Raw genomic sequence first — 16,670 nt, forward strand, 5'->3', positions numbered from 1 at the left:
AAGGACAGGGATAAGATGTATGATCACAGGGGTCCCGCCGCTGGGACCCCCATGATCTCCATGCAACCCTTGGCATACTGTGTCGGGCGCTGCCTCAGAGTCAGAGACTTGATTTCACAACCACACCCCCTCATGACATCACGCCATGCCCCCTCCATTCATGTCTATAGGAGGGGGCGTGATGGCCATCCTCATACACTTTGCTGCTGTGATGGTTGCTGCAGATTTTTGAACACTAATAGCTTTACCAATTCTTGTGTTTGCACATTCAAACACATATTGAAATGACCTCATGCTCTTTATAGTTAATATTACCACTCATTTTGGGCATTACTTTATTTTTACATTTTCTTTCAATAAATATAAAGGGCAGTTTACCCAGAACCTGCATAAAACCTCAGCCTTGACTATAAATGCCTGAAGATTATTCCATCAATTGGTTATGTTCCCACTGGTAGTTTGTGACAATTTAACTATGTCTATTTAGGCATCTAAGCAAACTGGGGAATAAAATTTGTGCCAGAGATTTACGGAGCAACTATGTAGGAAATTATTCATGGTATAGCTGAAACTCCCCCACCCCCAAAACTAAAATCTGATCCCGATGTCAATCCCTTTGTTTAATTTTCTGATCTGTGATCTAATATATTGCATGCAGAGGAGTTGTACTTTAGGATCAAACTAGTCTCATGGAGACTTGAGGGTATGCTCAAACTACATGTTACAGAATTTGCTAAGTTGCTTGTTTCTTTTAGGTATATTAAGGCAACACAAAAGCTTGTACTATTATGAATTACTTTTTGCTATTGCTTTATTTACATAGAAAAAAATCCACATAAGTTATGATACAGTAAGGAGGTTATGATCCATACTTCAGTAACTAAGTATGGTATTCACTCTGAAGTAACTTTGCTTCCTATAAGTACTCATGGGTAGATCAAGCTATTTTAGTTTTGGCTATGTTGTCAACTAGAGATGAGCGAACTTTTCAAAAATTCGATTCGGCCGATTCGCCGAATTTTCCCGAAAAGTTTGTTTCGATCCAAATTTATTCGTGGCGAATCGATGTTAAAAAAGGTTATTTCTAGCCTACATACAGCCTCTATAGGGGTAAAGAACACTTTGCTGTGTCCTAAAATGCATATGGAGTGTGTTGGGGTAGTGAAATAATACTGTTATTCAGAATAGCATGCAGATTACCGGCATCGCTCTTAGAATCACTGCCGCACAGCAGCACAATGACAGAACCTGGTGGTGGCATCAGTGTCAGGAGACCATATAGTGACTGAATGACATAGCGTGGACATGTTGGCAGCAAGAGGAGACCATTTAGTGGCTGAATGGAACAGCGTGGAGTTGGCTGATGCACTAGTACACTACACACCAGGGCTTCACAACCCCTCCCCCCCCCCCAAAAAAAAAAAAAAAAAAAAAACACACAATATATTACATTTTTGACAAAGATTTCTCATTGGTAGCACCCGCTATCCAAAAATTAGACATTTCCAGACCCAGGCCCCACCTCTGCGGCATCAGTAACCCACATATTGCCTGTAGGACACAGCCTGGAGTTGGCTGATGCACCAGTACACACCAGGGCTTCACAATCCCCTCCAAAAAACATTTTAGAATTTTTTTTAAAGAAATACCTTTTGTGTAAGAACAAGCGCATATCCAATAGTTCACAAGACTCTATAATGCAGGACGGTGGACCACCCAAAGACATTCTTCCTAAAAATAATAAACCACAGAATGTTTGAAATGTTTTTTACAAAAACTAATTCAATATGTGTGTAAGCGCATCTGTCTCCAAAAGATCAGATCACCAAAGGACTTTTTCCGCCCAAAATGATGAAGCAGAGTTAATCCCTGTCCGTATTTATTTATTTTTATTTTTAATTTTCATTAAAAAATCACATGCAACAAGCGTTCCGTTGTGTAACGATTAGCATTCTGGAAAATTCAATTTTATTACTGCTAAAATTATCAGTAAATAAAAATAAAAAAACACTACCCAAGAGTGTTTAATTACCCCATACATTGCACCAGGAGCAGTCAGAAGTAGGCCCCAGCAGTACCCAAGAGGCTTTAATAACCCCTTACCTTGCCCAATCAATTGCGAGATCGAGCAATAACAGGTGTGTTATGGCCTCAGATGTCCTGGGCCGCACTAGCGCTCCACTGAACGGATAATCATCTCTCTGTCTTTCAAGGACAGGTGCATGTTGCATGCTGAAACCAGTTCGTGATAGGGATCTGTGATTGCAATTATTTAATCTTAAAACGAGGAATTTACCAGTAAGTGAGGGTCATAAGCTGGCGTTTATTAAGTCCCTGCCCTTTGTACACACTGCCCGTCGCTATATGCGATTGGATTAGTTAGTGAGTTGGTTAGTGAGGTCCTCAGATCGGCCCAGGCGGGGTAGGAAAAGGCCCTGGCAGAGCGTCGAGAATTTAACGATCATTGTTGAAATTTGCATTAAGCATGTATTTAGCTACTGCAAAACATCCAAAAATGTAAGGCCCAAGGCCAAAGGCACCAGGGAGGCAAGTAGTTCCTGAAAGACACAGAATGAGTCTGGAGCATGCATTTGCAGTACCCAAGAGGTTTTCATAACCCCTTACATTTAAAGATCAATGTTTACATTTGCATTAAGCATGTATTTAGCTACTGCTAAACTTCAAAAAATTATAGGCCCAAGGCCTGAGGCACCAGGGAGGCAAGTAGTTTGTGAAAGACACAGAGTGAGTCTGGAGCAGTCATGCGCAGTACCCAAGAGGGTTTCATAACCCCTTACATTTAAAGATCAATGTTGACATTTGCATTAAGCATGTATTTAGCTACTGCTAAACTTAAAAAAATGATAGGCCCAAGGCCAGAAGCTTCAGTTTTCCCCATATTAGGAGCATAGATGTCCCCCAGATTAGGCAGCATAGTTGTCCCCCAGATTAGGCAGCATTGTTGTCCCCCAGATTAGGACCATAGTTGTCCCCCAGATTAGGCAGCATATATGTCCCCCAGAGTAGGCAGCATAGATGTCACCCAGATTAGGCAGTATAGATGTCCCCCAGATTAGGAGCATAGATGTCCCCCAGATTAGGCAGCATAGTTGTCCTCCAATCAGCACGGGCCGGTCAAGTCCAATCAAAGGGCCGTATGTTTCAAGTGGGCCGTACAATCCCCAGGTCTGCCCCAGAGGGTTTCATAACCAACCACAATAGAGAAAATTTTGTTGTAGGAGCATGGTCAATCTACTCAGACCCATCTGTCATTGGTGGCTGGAAATCCTGGTTGATCCATCCCTGATTCATCTTGACAAACCTCAGTCTCTCCACATATTTAGTGGACAGACGAGTTTGCCTTGGGGTGACTATGGCCCCGGCCGCACTAAACACCCGCTCTGATGGCACACTACTGGCCGGGCAGGACAGCTTTTCCAGGGCAAACTCCGCTAGTTGCGGCCATAAATCGAGTTTGGCTGCCCAGAAGTCCAGCGGATTTTCAACGGTTGTTGGCAGGGTCATGTCGAGGTAGGCCATCACCTGCTGGTTCAGGTCCTGCTCCATGTCCACCTGCTGCTAATGAGTAGCTTCACTATGCTGAAGGAAGCTACTCACCTGCGAGTGGATGGACCATGTGGCCGATAGGCAAACGGAGTCACACAGGGGAGGAACAACCGACTACGTAGAAGCTCCCTGAAGTAGGTCAGTTTGTCCTCCCTCTCAGTGGGTGTAAAAAAGGCCCCCATTCTGGGCCGGTAGCGAGGGTTTAATAAGGTGGAGATCCAGAAGTCATCGCGCTGACGAATTTTGACAATTCGGGGGTCACTACGCAAGCAATTCAGCATGCATCGTGCCATTTGTGACAGTGACTCACTGGGACTACCTGCCTCCATCTCCACTGCATAATGCCACGGTGTGTCTGGGTCCTCTGTCTTGCCTCCCTCGTAATAACCCTCCAGCTCCTCTGGCTGCTCCTGCTCCTCCCCTCCTTTCCAATGACCAGAAACACCGGCCATCTCATCCACCGTAAACTATGCTCCGCTCTGCCCCTCATCATCCTCCTCCAGTTCATCCCCCACAGGACTCATGTAGCCTTCTGATGTAGGCGCAACATCTCCATTGCCATGACCAGCCATGTTTTCAATAATTTTTTGGAGTAAATGTAGGAGTGGAATTACGTCGTTCATGGCGTAATTCAAGCGACTAACAAAAAAATGTGGCTTCCTCAAAGGGCCTCAGCAAACGGCAGGCGTCACGTATGAGCTGCCACTCGTTCACATTGAAGTTACCCAGGGGAGTACTCCTATTTGCTTGTATCATCAAAAAATTCGTGATGGCTTTTCTTTGTTCGTATAGTCTGTCCAACAAATGGAGGGTGGAATTCCAACGTGTGGCAACGTCACAAATGAGACTAAGTTGTGGGATACCGTTCTGATGTTGCAGCTCAAGCAAAGTGTGCTTGGCGGTGTACGAGTGGCTGAAGTGCATGCACAGTTTCCTTGCCATTGTCAGGACGTCTTGCAAATGGGGTGAAGACTTGATGAACTTCTTGACAACCAGATTAAACACGTGTGCCATGCAGGGCGAATGGTTCACACTATCTTGTCGCAGCGCAGCCACAATGTTCTTCCCATTGTCTGTCACCATGGTTCCCATTTTCAGATTTCGTGGAGTAAGCCATACTCTGATTTCTTCCCTAATGAACTTCAGCAGTTCCTCCCCTGTGTGACTCCGTTTGCCAAGGCAAACCATGTGAAGGACGGCTTGACACCGCTGTGCCCTACACACGTGGTACGATGAAGGGCCAACGAGATTTGGATGTGCAGTGGCGGCCAAGGACACTGGGGAGGAGGAGGAAGAGGCGCACACTGTAAAAAGACCAACTGCCTGGGAGCAAGAGCATGGAGGAGGAAGCGGTGTGACCTGTCCAAGTTGCTGCTGTGGCTGTGCAGGAACAACATTTACCCAGTGGGACGTAAAAGACATGTATTGTCCCTGCCCGTAGTTACAGCTCCACAAGTCGGCGCTGCCGTGCACTTTTGAACACACCGACAGTCAAGGACTGGCTCACCTTCTCTTTTACAAACTTATGCAGGGGTGGTACTGCCTTCTTCACAAAGAAATTACTGCTTGGGACTCTCCACCTCGGCTCGGCACAAGCCATCAATTCCCTGAAAGCTGCAGAGTCCACCAGTTGGAAAGGGAGGGACTGCAACACCAGCAACTTGGACAGGAGCACATTCAACTTCTGCGCCGTTGGATGAGTGGGTGCATACTGTTGTCTCTTGGACATGGCTCCGCCAATCGATTGTTGGCGGAATGGCTGACTACGAGCGAAGGAAGCAGGAGCGCAAGAAGGATGGTTTGACACAATGCTCCCTTCGGCTGAGGTGGTGGAGCATTGGCTGGATGACAGGGAGCTGATGGCCACTGGGTGATGCGGCAGGCTGGACCACTACCTCGGAGCCACGGTTATCCCAGGCCGCTTTATGGTGGCAAATCATGTGTTGACGGAGGGCCGTGGTGCCGAGATTGGGACCCTGGCCACGCTTCACTTTCTGCCCACAGATTTTGCATGTGACTACGCTAACATCCTCCGGATTCGTTATGAAGAACAATCACCCCGCAGAGTAGCTGATTTTCCCACCCGTAGTTCGCACTATTTCACTGCTGTTGAAGCCCTGTTCCACTACCTCCCTGAATGGTAGCTTGCCGCGAAGCAGGTGGTCTCCCCCTGGCACGTTTGGCTCCTGAATTTCCACTACTGCCACCACCACGCTAATTGTCTATGACGCAGCAAGGCGGTAGCACGGTTGGCAAAGAGCAAATCTCTTCTCCTGATGATGATGAAGCCCCGACTTCTGCACCCGGCTCCCAATTGCGATCGGCTTCATCATCATCAAAAGATGTGTGCACGTCACTGATGTCCTCCTCGTGTTCCACAACAGTGTCTGCCTCAGGACCCTGAGCAATTGAAACACCGCCTCCCACGTCACTCTCCGCATCACTACTTGGCCGCCTTGCGTAGCAAGGGATGCATGTCTCCTCACATTCTTGGCTGCCCATTAGATGCTGACTGTCCTCTTTTACATCACCCTCGCTAAATAGTGGAGCTGAACCCAAAGCATGAGATACTACTTTGGGAGAGGGAACAGCCTAGGACAAAGGCAATGGGATTACAGGGACTGCTCCTGGGCCATGGCAACTGAGGGTTGTGTCTGAGGAACCCACCGACTCTTGACTGGGGTTGTCAGATGTCGCTTGTGATGATGGGGATGAGTGTGCAAACCAATTGATGAGGAGAGATGGGTCGACGACACGACCGCTGGGTGTTAACGGGAGCTCAGGCCTATTGCTGCGACTCCTGCTGCCACTCGCCCCAAGTCTGCTGCCAACTCTGCCTGACGTATGTAGGCATCTGCCCCTTCTCTTTGCACGTCCTGGCACTTCCCTGCCTGACATACTTAGTGCGTTTATGAGGGTATAGAACAGCAGCAGGCGATTACTTACGGCTGTCCTTTCAAAGTATATAGGCCCTAGACAGAATAATCGTTACTAAATAGTACACTCCTTTGTTGTATGTATGCCCTTTGCACTGATGAGTGCACTGTTAAGCATATTTATACGCAGAAAAAAACTATTTTTTTTTTTGTTGTATACACCAGCCAGTGTATACTAATGTGTGGAATAGCACTGAATTTAGCACCGAGACAGAAATACAGGTACTAAATAGTACACTACTTGGTTGTATGTATGCCCTTTGCAATGATGAGTGCACTTTTAAGCGTATTTGTACGCAGGAAAAACTTCTTTTTTTTTTTCTTTAATACACCGGTAGGTGTATAACGTGTGGTATAACACTTAATTTAGCACAGAGACAGAAAAAAAAAGATGGTATATGGTACACTATTTGCTTGAATTTAGGCCCTTTGCAATGATAAGGCCACTGTTAAGCGTATTTTTACGCAGGAAAAACTTTTTTTTTCCCTTAATACACCGGCAGGATGTATAACGTGTGGTATAACACTTAATTTAGCACAGAGACAGAAAAAAAGGTAGTATATGGCACTCTATTTACTTGTATTTAGGCCCTTTGCAATGATAAGGCCACTGAAAAAGCATATTTGTACTCAGGGAAAAAAAAAATTCTTTAATACACCGGCAGGTGTATAACGTGTGGTATAACACTGAATTTAGCACAGACAGAGTAACAGGTGAAAAATGGTAAAAAGGCACTAAAGTCCACATTAATATGACTTATTTCTGAACAGCAGCAGGACCCAACAGTGCAGCACCACAAAAAAAAAATCCAGGGATTAAACCCTAAATTGCACTCTGTCACACAATTCTGAGCAGCAGAAGATTTGTGGAGCAAATAAAATTAAACTCAATTGGGCTGAACAATGAGGAGATAAGATGCTTCAGAAAGTTCAGGCAGCTTGGAGATCTGTATGAGGCAGCTGACAGCTATCTGCCCCTCTCTGCTGCAATGCTCAATAACGTGAATAGGAGGTTTAGCAATCAATGATCCTTCTCAGTGTAACAGCACAGCCCTCTGCACTCCTGTCTTTCCCTAATGCTGATGTGACTAGCAGTTGCAGTGTAACTCTGTGGTATGAGCTATTCACACACATGCAGTCCCGTCCTCTCCATCTGAGTGCATAGATGAAATGAAGAGAGGCAAGATGGCCGCCGATTATAAAGGGGCTGTGACATCACAGGGGGTCAGTGAACACTGATAGACTGCATCTCACATGTGATTCAGGGTCAGCCCGCCTACCTTCATTCCCGCCACTGTTTCCCACCCTCCCATAATCCCCTGCCCCATGTACTCACATGTGGATCCGCCTTCTTAGCTCTACAATAGCCTGGAACGCTGTAAAATGGAGTTTAATGAAGCGATTCGTGCGATAGAATCGCAGCGATATTCGTAGCGAATCAAATTTTTCATGAAATTCGTAACGAATTCGGGTTCGTCAAGTTCGATTCACTCATCTCTATTGTCAACCTGCATACTATGTCCCCTTCTGTTTATTTTAATGTCTTAACGCTTCAAATGCCAAAGCCCTGAGTGTATAGTAACTGACTTTATGGTACTGTGGGAAGTATAATTTAATGTACTGATACACATTGCATGCATTCATATACAGTAAGTACCAAATCCCACTAATATTGAATACATTGATAGATTACTGCAGTAGTTTCACCTGCTAAATTACTATTCTCGTAAATGTTCCTCTTGATCTTATTTCACATGGCAGGGCAGCAGTTTAAATTCCCTAACTGATCTTCCTATTGTAACTGCAGCTTGGAAGTCACAGCCATCTTCTTGTCATGAATGTATAACAGAATGTTCAGCTTCTACAAGGCACCTATGGCTATGCATAGACATGACCTTGCTATTTCAGCAAGCACAGAACAGAAAATAAGGGCGATTGTGGAGATACCATATGTAAAGTAGGAAAAAGGGAACAGCGGGTTATTGCAAGATGAAGATGTTACATTCCAATCATAAAGTTTGCGACATTTCTATAAAATGATATACATAAACTTGACTTTTAACATTTGCAGACCATAAAATTGCAGCATTCTTTAACAGTTAACACCTCATATCATATTTGTAACTCTCCATTAATTTCTTAATCCTTCAGGTTGTGTGAAGTACTTAATCTTGATCCCCGACAAGTTCTGATTGCAGAAGTAATCTTTACAAACATAGGGGGCGCTGCTACTGCTGTTGGGGACCCGCCCAATGTAATTATTGTATCCAATCAAGAGCTAAGGAAGGTGGTAAGTGACAATGGAATGATGTATAGGATTCATACATCACACTGTTTATTCTTCTTTTATTTTTCCATTGTGTACAATAGTAAGTGGCAACACAAGTATGCTGTCCGGCCACCCCGGTTGGAAAACACTGCTCTAGAACTTTAGCAGGTGATGCATACCTGCATTGCCGCTTACTATTGTACACAATGGGAACCTGAAAAAATAAAAAAGCTATTTTTTTTTAAATTAAATCTTTATTTCCCAACCAACATAACAAAATTACATTATATCAATATTATATCAACATTATATATAACATATAGACTACCTCCCCCACCCCCCCCTTCTGATTCATTTTTTTATTTATATTAGCTCTTCTTTATTGCCCATATTCTTTTAGTTCTTTCTTATCTCCTAAAAAAAATGGATCATCTCATATTTCTTAACTTTTCCTACTATTCCTACAATTCTTTAACTTTCGGTGTAGCTAGGGAAAACCAATGTCTCCGTATAATACTTTTGGCCAAACATAGTAGTTTTAAGGCCCCTTTCACATTATAAAATTAATCTGTTTTAAAGATCCGTTCAATGTTCCTTTATAAAACCCTTAAAATCGGCAGTTAAACAGCCATTACAAAATCCCATATGGCCATAACAAAATCCCATTATAGTCTATGGGATTTTTACATTTTCCGTTTTAACCCGTTATAGCCCGTTATTAATAACGGACGTTCTTTTGTGATGGGAGAAAGTAACTGGAGAAATAGTGCATGCACTATTTCTTCCGTTCTTTCTCCCATTCTCCCCTATTAAATGGAAATGTAAACATTATAGAGGTCATAATATGGAAATTTTAAGCATACAATATTTCTTTTGTATTTTTCCTATGTTTAAAAACTTTAAGTTTGAGTTTGAAATATTGACCAAATCTGTACTATTTGCTGCTTTTGGCTTTATTCACACTTACCATTTATCCTGTTTTTGGGATATTCTTTCTGCACTTTCTTTTTAGAATACATTGAGTACTTTTGAGAGTCATTTTTATAAAAACACATTACGAATTGCAGATTAAAAGGTCATGTGTGAATACAGCCTTTGGGTATAATCACCACTGTGTTAATTGTGTGGCAGATCCAATTAATTTTACATTATTATGCTTCATTCCTTCCATGTTTTTTCTAAACGGCTGTTTTTTGCCTAGGGATTGGACTTTGCTGGATTCACAGGACATATGATCATAGGCATATGTCTGGTTCTTCTGGTATCTTTCCCGTTTCTAAGAATATTGTATTGGAACAAAAAACTTTACAATAAAGAACCCAGTGAAATAGTTGGTAAGATAATGAGTAGTTTCATAACTTCAGTCTAGTTCTATTCTATTTTCTACACACTATAATGAAAGTAAAACCTTACATTTACCTTGTTAAAATGTCTGTTATACTATGTTCCCACACTCTATTTTGGGCTGGCTTTTGAGACGTAAAAAGTTGGAAAAATAAAATAACAAAAAACAACTGGTAGAAGGGTGTGGCAGCATAGCCTTATGCAAAAAAAAGTCGACATTCCAACTGGACATTCCATTTGCATTTGGTGTGCACTTATAAGACGGCACTAGGGCTGCTCTGAAATGCACAATTTACAGATGGCAAGGCATTTTTGAGCAGGTTCCACATAAAGAAATGACCTGTCAATTCTTTTTGTGGAGGCCAGAATTTTAATTTCTAAAGATGAAATTCTGTCGTGTGCACGGTGCAGCAGAATCCCATTGAAAACAATAGGAATCTGCTGCAACGGAATTTCTGAGCAGAAATTTTCTGCTGGATTCCACTTGGAAATTCTGAATTGGGATTAGGGCCTTAAAGGGGTATTCTGGCCTTAGACATCTTATCCCCTATCCAAAGGATAAGGGATAAGATGTCTAAGGCTGGAATACCCCTTTAAATACAGCCCAAAATACTTAGTCTACTTTGGACTATGTTCTACTAAAGTTCTGCAACCAGTGGCAATTACGATAATGTTAAGTTTTTATATACCACTCCTACAAAGAACATAAGTAGATTTAAATAAAGTATTAACATATATGAAAATGGCTTTATAAATCAAGAGATCAATCTGGCAACAACTATCACTCTGTATTGTCTGTATGCACTTAAAGGGGTACGCCAGTGGAAAACATTTTTATTTTTTAAACCAACTGGTGCCAGAAAGTTAAAAAGATTTGTAAATTACTTATATTAAAAAATATTTACCCTTCCAGTTCTTATTAGCAGCTGTATGGTACAGAGGAAATTTTTTTCTTTTTGAATTTCTTTTTTTGTCTTGTCCACAGTGCTCTCTGCTGACAACTGATGCGTATCAGGAACTGTCCAGAGCAGGAGAAAATCCCTATAGCAAACCTATGCTGCTCTGGACAGTTCCTGACACGCACAGAGGTGTCAGCAGAGACAGGGCCGGCCTTAGGTGTTCAGGCGCCCTGTGCGAGCTAACCTTGTGGCGCCCCCCATTACCCCATAAACATACACAGAGGAAAAAAATCTTTGGAACAAAACTTTTTTTTAAATATTTAATCATTCCCCTGCCCCCTTAATCAGTCCCATGTCCCCCTTAATCAGATGCAGTATAGTTCCCCCACATTAGGTTGGCAGTATAGTTCCCCCACATTAGGTTGGCAGTATAGTTCCCCCACATTAGGTTGGCAGTATAGTTCCCCACATTAGGTGCAGTATAGTTCCCCACATTAGGTGCAGTATAGTTCCCCCACATTAGGTGCAGTATAGTTCCCCCACATTAGGTGCAGTATAGTTCCCCCACATTAGGTGCAGTATAGTTCCCACACATTAGGTGCAGTATAGTTCCCACACATTAGGTGCAGTATAGTTCCCCCACATTAGGTGCAGTATAGTTCCCCCACATTAGGTGCAGTATAGTTCCCCCACATTAGGTGCAGTATAGTTCCCCCACATTAGGTGCCGTATAGTTCCCCCACATTAGGTGCCGTATAGTTCCCCCACATTAGGTGCCGTATAGTTCCCCCACATTAGGTGCCGTATAGTTCCCCCACATTAGGTGCCGTATAGTTCCCCCACATTAGGTGCCGTATAGTTCCCCCACATTAGGTGCCGTACAGTTCCCCCACATTAGGTGCCGTACAGTTCCCCACATTAGGTGCCGTACAATTCCCCACATTAGGTGCCGTATAATTCCCCACATTAGGTGCAGTATAGCTCCCCCACATTAGGTGCAGTATAGCTCCCCCACATTAGGTGCAGTATAGCTCCCCAACATTAGGAAGAAGCAGGTTCCTCACATTAGGTGCAGTATAGCCCCACATTAGGAAGAAACAGTTTCCCCACATTAGGTAGTAGCAGGTTCCCAACATTAGGTAGTAGCAGGTTCCCCAAATTCGGTAGCATTGTGGTTCCCCCCCCCACCGACTCACACACACACACACACAGCAGGAGGAGCACTGCCAGAGCCCTGCAAAATTATCTCCAGCAGGCCACAAATGTGCATGTGTCCACTCAAATGGTCAGAAAGACTCCATGAGGGTGGTATGAGGGCCCGACATCCACAGGTGGGAGTTATGCTTACAGCCCAACACCGTGCAGGACGTTTGGCATTTGCCAGAGAACACCAAGACTAGCAAATTTGTCACTGGCGCCCTGTGCTCTTCACAGATGAAAGCACGTTCACACTGAGCATGTGAGAGAGACATGACAGAGTCTGGGGACGCCATGGAGAACGTTCTGCTGCCTGCAACATCCTCCAGCATGACCTGTTTGGCGGTGGGTCAGTAATGGTGTGGGGTGGCATTTCTTTGGGGAGCCGCACAGCCCTCCATGTGCTTGCCAGAGGTAGCCTGACTGCCATTAGGTACAGAGTTTAGATCCTCAGACCCCTTGTGAGACCATTTGCTGGTGTGGTTGGCCCTAGGTTCCTCCTAATACAAGACAATGCTAGACCTCATGCGGCTGGAGTGTGTCAGCAGTTCTTGCAAGAGGAAGGCGTTGATGCTATGGACTGGCCCACCCATTCCCCAGACCTGAATCCGATTGAGAACATCTGGGACATCATGTATCGCTCCATCCACCAACGCTACGTTGCATCACAGACTATCCAGGAGTTGGCGGATGCTTTAGTCCAGGTCTAAGAGGACACCCCTCAGGAGACCATCCACCACCTCATCAGGAGCATGCCCAGGCATTGTAGGGAGGTCATACGGGCACGTGGAGGCCACACACACTACTGAGCCTCATTTTGCACGATGTTGGGCTGTAAGCACAACTCCCACATGTGGATGTCGGGCCCTCACACCACCCTCATGGAGTCTTTCTGACCATTTGAGTGGACACATGCACATTTGTGGCCTGCTGGAGATCATTTTGCAGGGCTCTGGCAGTGCTCCTCCTGCTCCTCATTGCACAAAGGTGGAGGTAGCGATCCTGCTGCTTGATTGTTGCCCTCCTACGGCCTCCTCCATGTCTCCTGATGTACTGGCCTGTCTCCTGGTAGAGCCTCCATGCTCTGGACACTACGCTGACAGACACAGCGAACCTTCTTGCCACAGCTCGCATTGACGTGCCATCCTGGATGAGCTGCACTACTTGCGCCACTTGTGTGGGTTGTAGACTCCATCTTATGCTACCACTAGAATGAAAGCCCCACAAGCATTAAAAAGTGACCAAAACATCAGCCGGGAAGCATATGAACTGAGAAGTGGTCTGTGGTCACCACCTGCAGAGCAACTCCTTTTATTGGGGGTGTCTTGCTAATTGCCTATAATTTCCACCTGTTGTCTGTTCCATTTGCACAACAGCATGTGAAATTGATTGTCAATCAGTGTTGCTTCCTGAGTGGACAGTGTGATTTCACAGTTTCTACTCTACTGTATTGCCTGCATGTGTTTAGATATAACTGTTTGCCAGATGGAACCCTTGAAGTAAACACTATAGGGGAGATTTATCAAAACCTGTCCAGAGGAAAAGATGCTGATTTGCCCATAGCAACCAATCAAATAGCTTTTATTTTTATTTTTAAGGAGGTCTGTAAAATATTAAAGAAGCGATCTGATTGGTTGCTATGGGCAACTCAGCAACTTTTCCTCTGGACAGGTTTTCATAAATCTCCCCCTATGGCCCTAATTTCAACCCTGAAGAGTGGAGGGGAGTTTTCTTTGTGTTTATTTTTTTTCTTCCCCCAACAGGTGTTCTTCCACAGTATTTACAAGAGAGTCCCTATGTTTCGCTTTTCCCTATGTTTGCTTTTTTTATATATATATATATACAAAAAAATTCACATTTTATGTGGAACATTAGAAAATATGTTGGGATTTTTTGAAACAGTCACGGACATGCCAAATTTTCCACTACCACACCCCTTTACCCTTTTTCAGGTTTTCTGAGTAAAATGGAAAGTTGGTTGGATTTTTTTGCTCGCAAATTCTGGCATGCAATACATTTTTGGTGCAAATCCCGAGAAAAATCAGTCAAGATCACATCAGTAAATGACTCCTCTATGTTGCTTTGCATCTGTTCACACTGCCATTTTCTTTGTATGGTCAATATTCCTTATTCTTTATATTTTAAATACTTTATTCTGTGTATTAAAGTAGTAAAAAACACTTTCACATTTTTAACATATTCAAGTCCTACCGTTATTCTTTGTAGGAATTTAATATAATGCTTAGGCAACAATTCTGATTAATGGGGTTTTCATTTTGGAGCATTTTTCATATACCAGCAATTTTGGAATAGCTTTCATAACTTTCAGTTCTGAAAGGTCTCTATTCAAAGGGGTCTCGCAGCTTTGTGGGGTTGTATTGGTCCAGTTGGTGGTACCAGGGTATGCCCTAATGGGGGTTACCAAATGACTGGAGACTATTTCTTATAGGTCGATTAAAAAGTTTGCCCTAGTTGACATGTCCGGCAGCTGAAAGTGTATTATTAACATAAAAAAATTATGGTAACATTTTAAGTGCACATGTTCTGTACAGATAAAGTGTAGACTCATTAAACCATAATATGGCACTCTATTTATCAGCATAATGTTTAACCCGATAACGACCATGGACGTCTATACTAGTCACCGAGGTATGATGCAGGCTCCCAACTTGAGCCTGCGTCATACAGGCCAGCCACCAGAATTAATAGCCGACATGCGGCGGCCAGCTATTAACCCTTTAGATCGCCGCTGTCAAAGTTGACAGCGGCGTCTAAAGGTGCCTGTATTCTGTCCCTGGTGGTCCAGTGGGGTGGATTGCCCCACCCCACAGCGCGATCGCGGGGAGCGCAATCCACTGCTGAGGGCTTACCTCTCCTCTTGTGCCGGCTCCGGTACTCAGAATGATAGAGCCTGGCAGCTCAATTGAGCGCAGAGCACACAGATCAATATGGTTCTATGGAACCATAATGATCTGTATGAGGAATCTAATGATTCCTCCTAAAAGTCTCCTAATGGGACTAAAAGTGTAAAAAAAAAAAAAAAAAAAATTAAATTAAAATAAGTTTAAAAAAAGTTTTAAAACACATTAACCACTTCCTTTAAATCACCCCCCTTTTCCCAAATTCCGTTTAAAAAATATTTAAACCTAATAAACATATGGGGTATCACTGCGTGTGTAAATGTCCAAACTATAAAAATATATTGTAAATTATACCGCATGGTCAATGCCGTATGCGCAAAAACAATTCCAAAGTCCAAATTAGAAAATTTTTGGTCACTTTTTTTATACCATAAAAAAGGAATAAAAAGCGATCAAAAAGTCTGATAAAAACAAAAATTGTACCGATTAAAACTTCAGATCACAGCGCAAAAAAATGAGCCCTCATTCTGCCCATATGCAGAAAAGTTTAAACGTTCGAGGTCACAGAAATTAATACATTTAAAGTTGTCATGATTTTTTCCAGAAGTAATACAAAATCAAACCTGTATAAGCTTAAACCTGTTTAATCGTATGGACCTACAGAATAAAGATAAGGAGTCATTTTTACCGAAAAATGTACTGCGTAAAAACGGAAGCCCCCAAAATTTAAAAAATTGTGTTTTTCCTTAAATTTTGTTGCACAATGATTTTTTTTTTGCTGTTTCGCCGTAGATTTTTGGGTAAAATGACTGATGTCATTGCAAAGTAGAATTGGTGGCGCAAAAAATAAGCCCTCACATGGATTTTTAGGTGGAAAATTGAAAGTTAGGATTTTTAAAAGGTAAGGAGGAAAAAATGAAAGTGCAAAAACAGAAAAATGCTTGGCCCTTAAGGGGTTAAAATAGATGCCATATCCCCTAAAACAACTTCTATCTCTTCTAAAAATCAGGTGAAGTGGGTGCGAGCATCTAATACCCCCTCTGAACAACAGCAGCATCATCATTACTGCACAAAGTGTTCATCCTAGAATTATTCACCAATATTTTTAAGAGCCAAGTTATTTTTGCGCATAGTGAGGGAGCTTTATCAATCACAGCTCAGCTTTCATATCTTAATGAGCTCTTGTAAAGTGAGAGTTGAGCTGTGATTGGCTGCTATGTGAAATAAACAGACAATTAGGGTTTCAGGCTAATTGATAAATATGGGTCAGTGGAGACATAGCTGACAGTGAGCAACAGTGTGCGCCAGGAAAATAGGACATTGTTAAAAGCTGAAAAAGGGGAACGGTCTGCTGCAAAGAAAGCATGGTCGGCAACAAAAGGGGCGTGGTTTCACAACCCAACCTATTTACTATTGAATTCACTGAAAATCCTGCGACTAAATGGCTGGAAATTTTCACCTAGAAAAATCTGGTCAGAAAATGTTCCCGACTTGCAAATATATGAATCCCAATAGTAAATAGAAAGTCTGAAACAACGTTTCTCACTATTAAGAACCCAACATGCTTAGTAAATGAGGCCCTGTATCTTTGTGTTAA

At 43.1% G+C, this 16,670-nt stretch overlaps 1 protein-coding gene across 5 annotated transcripts in view; it reads left to right on the forward strand.

Moving 5' to 3' along the window:
* The window catches only part of OCA2 (OCA2 melanosomal transmembrane protein), a 429,791-nt gene that overhangs the window by 333,290 nt on the left and 79,831 nt on the right, over positions 1 to 16,670 (forward strand). For all 5 annotated transcript variants that reach the window (XM_056555890.1, XM_056555889.1, XM_056555886.1 and 2 more), the window contains 2 exons: positions 8,655 to 8,793; positions 9,974 to 10,106. In XM_056555890.1, the coding sequence (XP_056411865.1) occupies positions 8,655 to 8,793; positions 9,974 to 10,106 (272 nt within the window). The remainder of the gene's footprint in view (positions 1 to 8,654; positions 8,794 to 9,973; positions 10,107 to 16,670) is intronic.

Source organism: Hyla sarda, chromosome 2 (genome assembly GCF_029499605.1).
Source record: "Hyla sarda isolate aHylSar1 chromosome 2, aHylSar1.hap1, whole genome shotgun sequence".
Classification (NCBI taxonomy): domain Eukaryota; kingdom Metazoa; phylum Chordata; class Amphibia; order Anura; family Hylidae; genus Hyla; species Hyla sarda.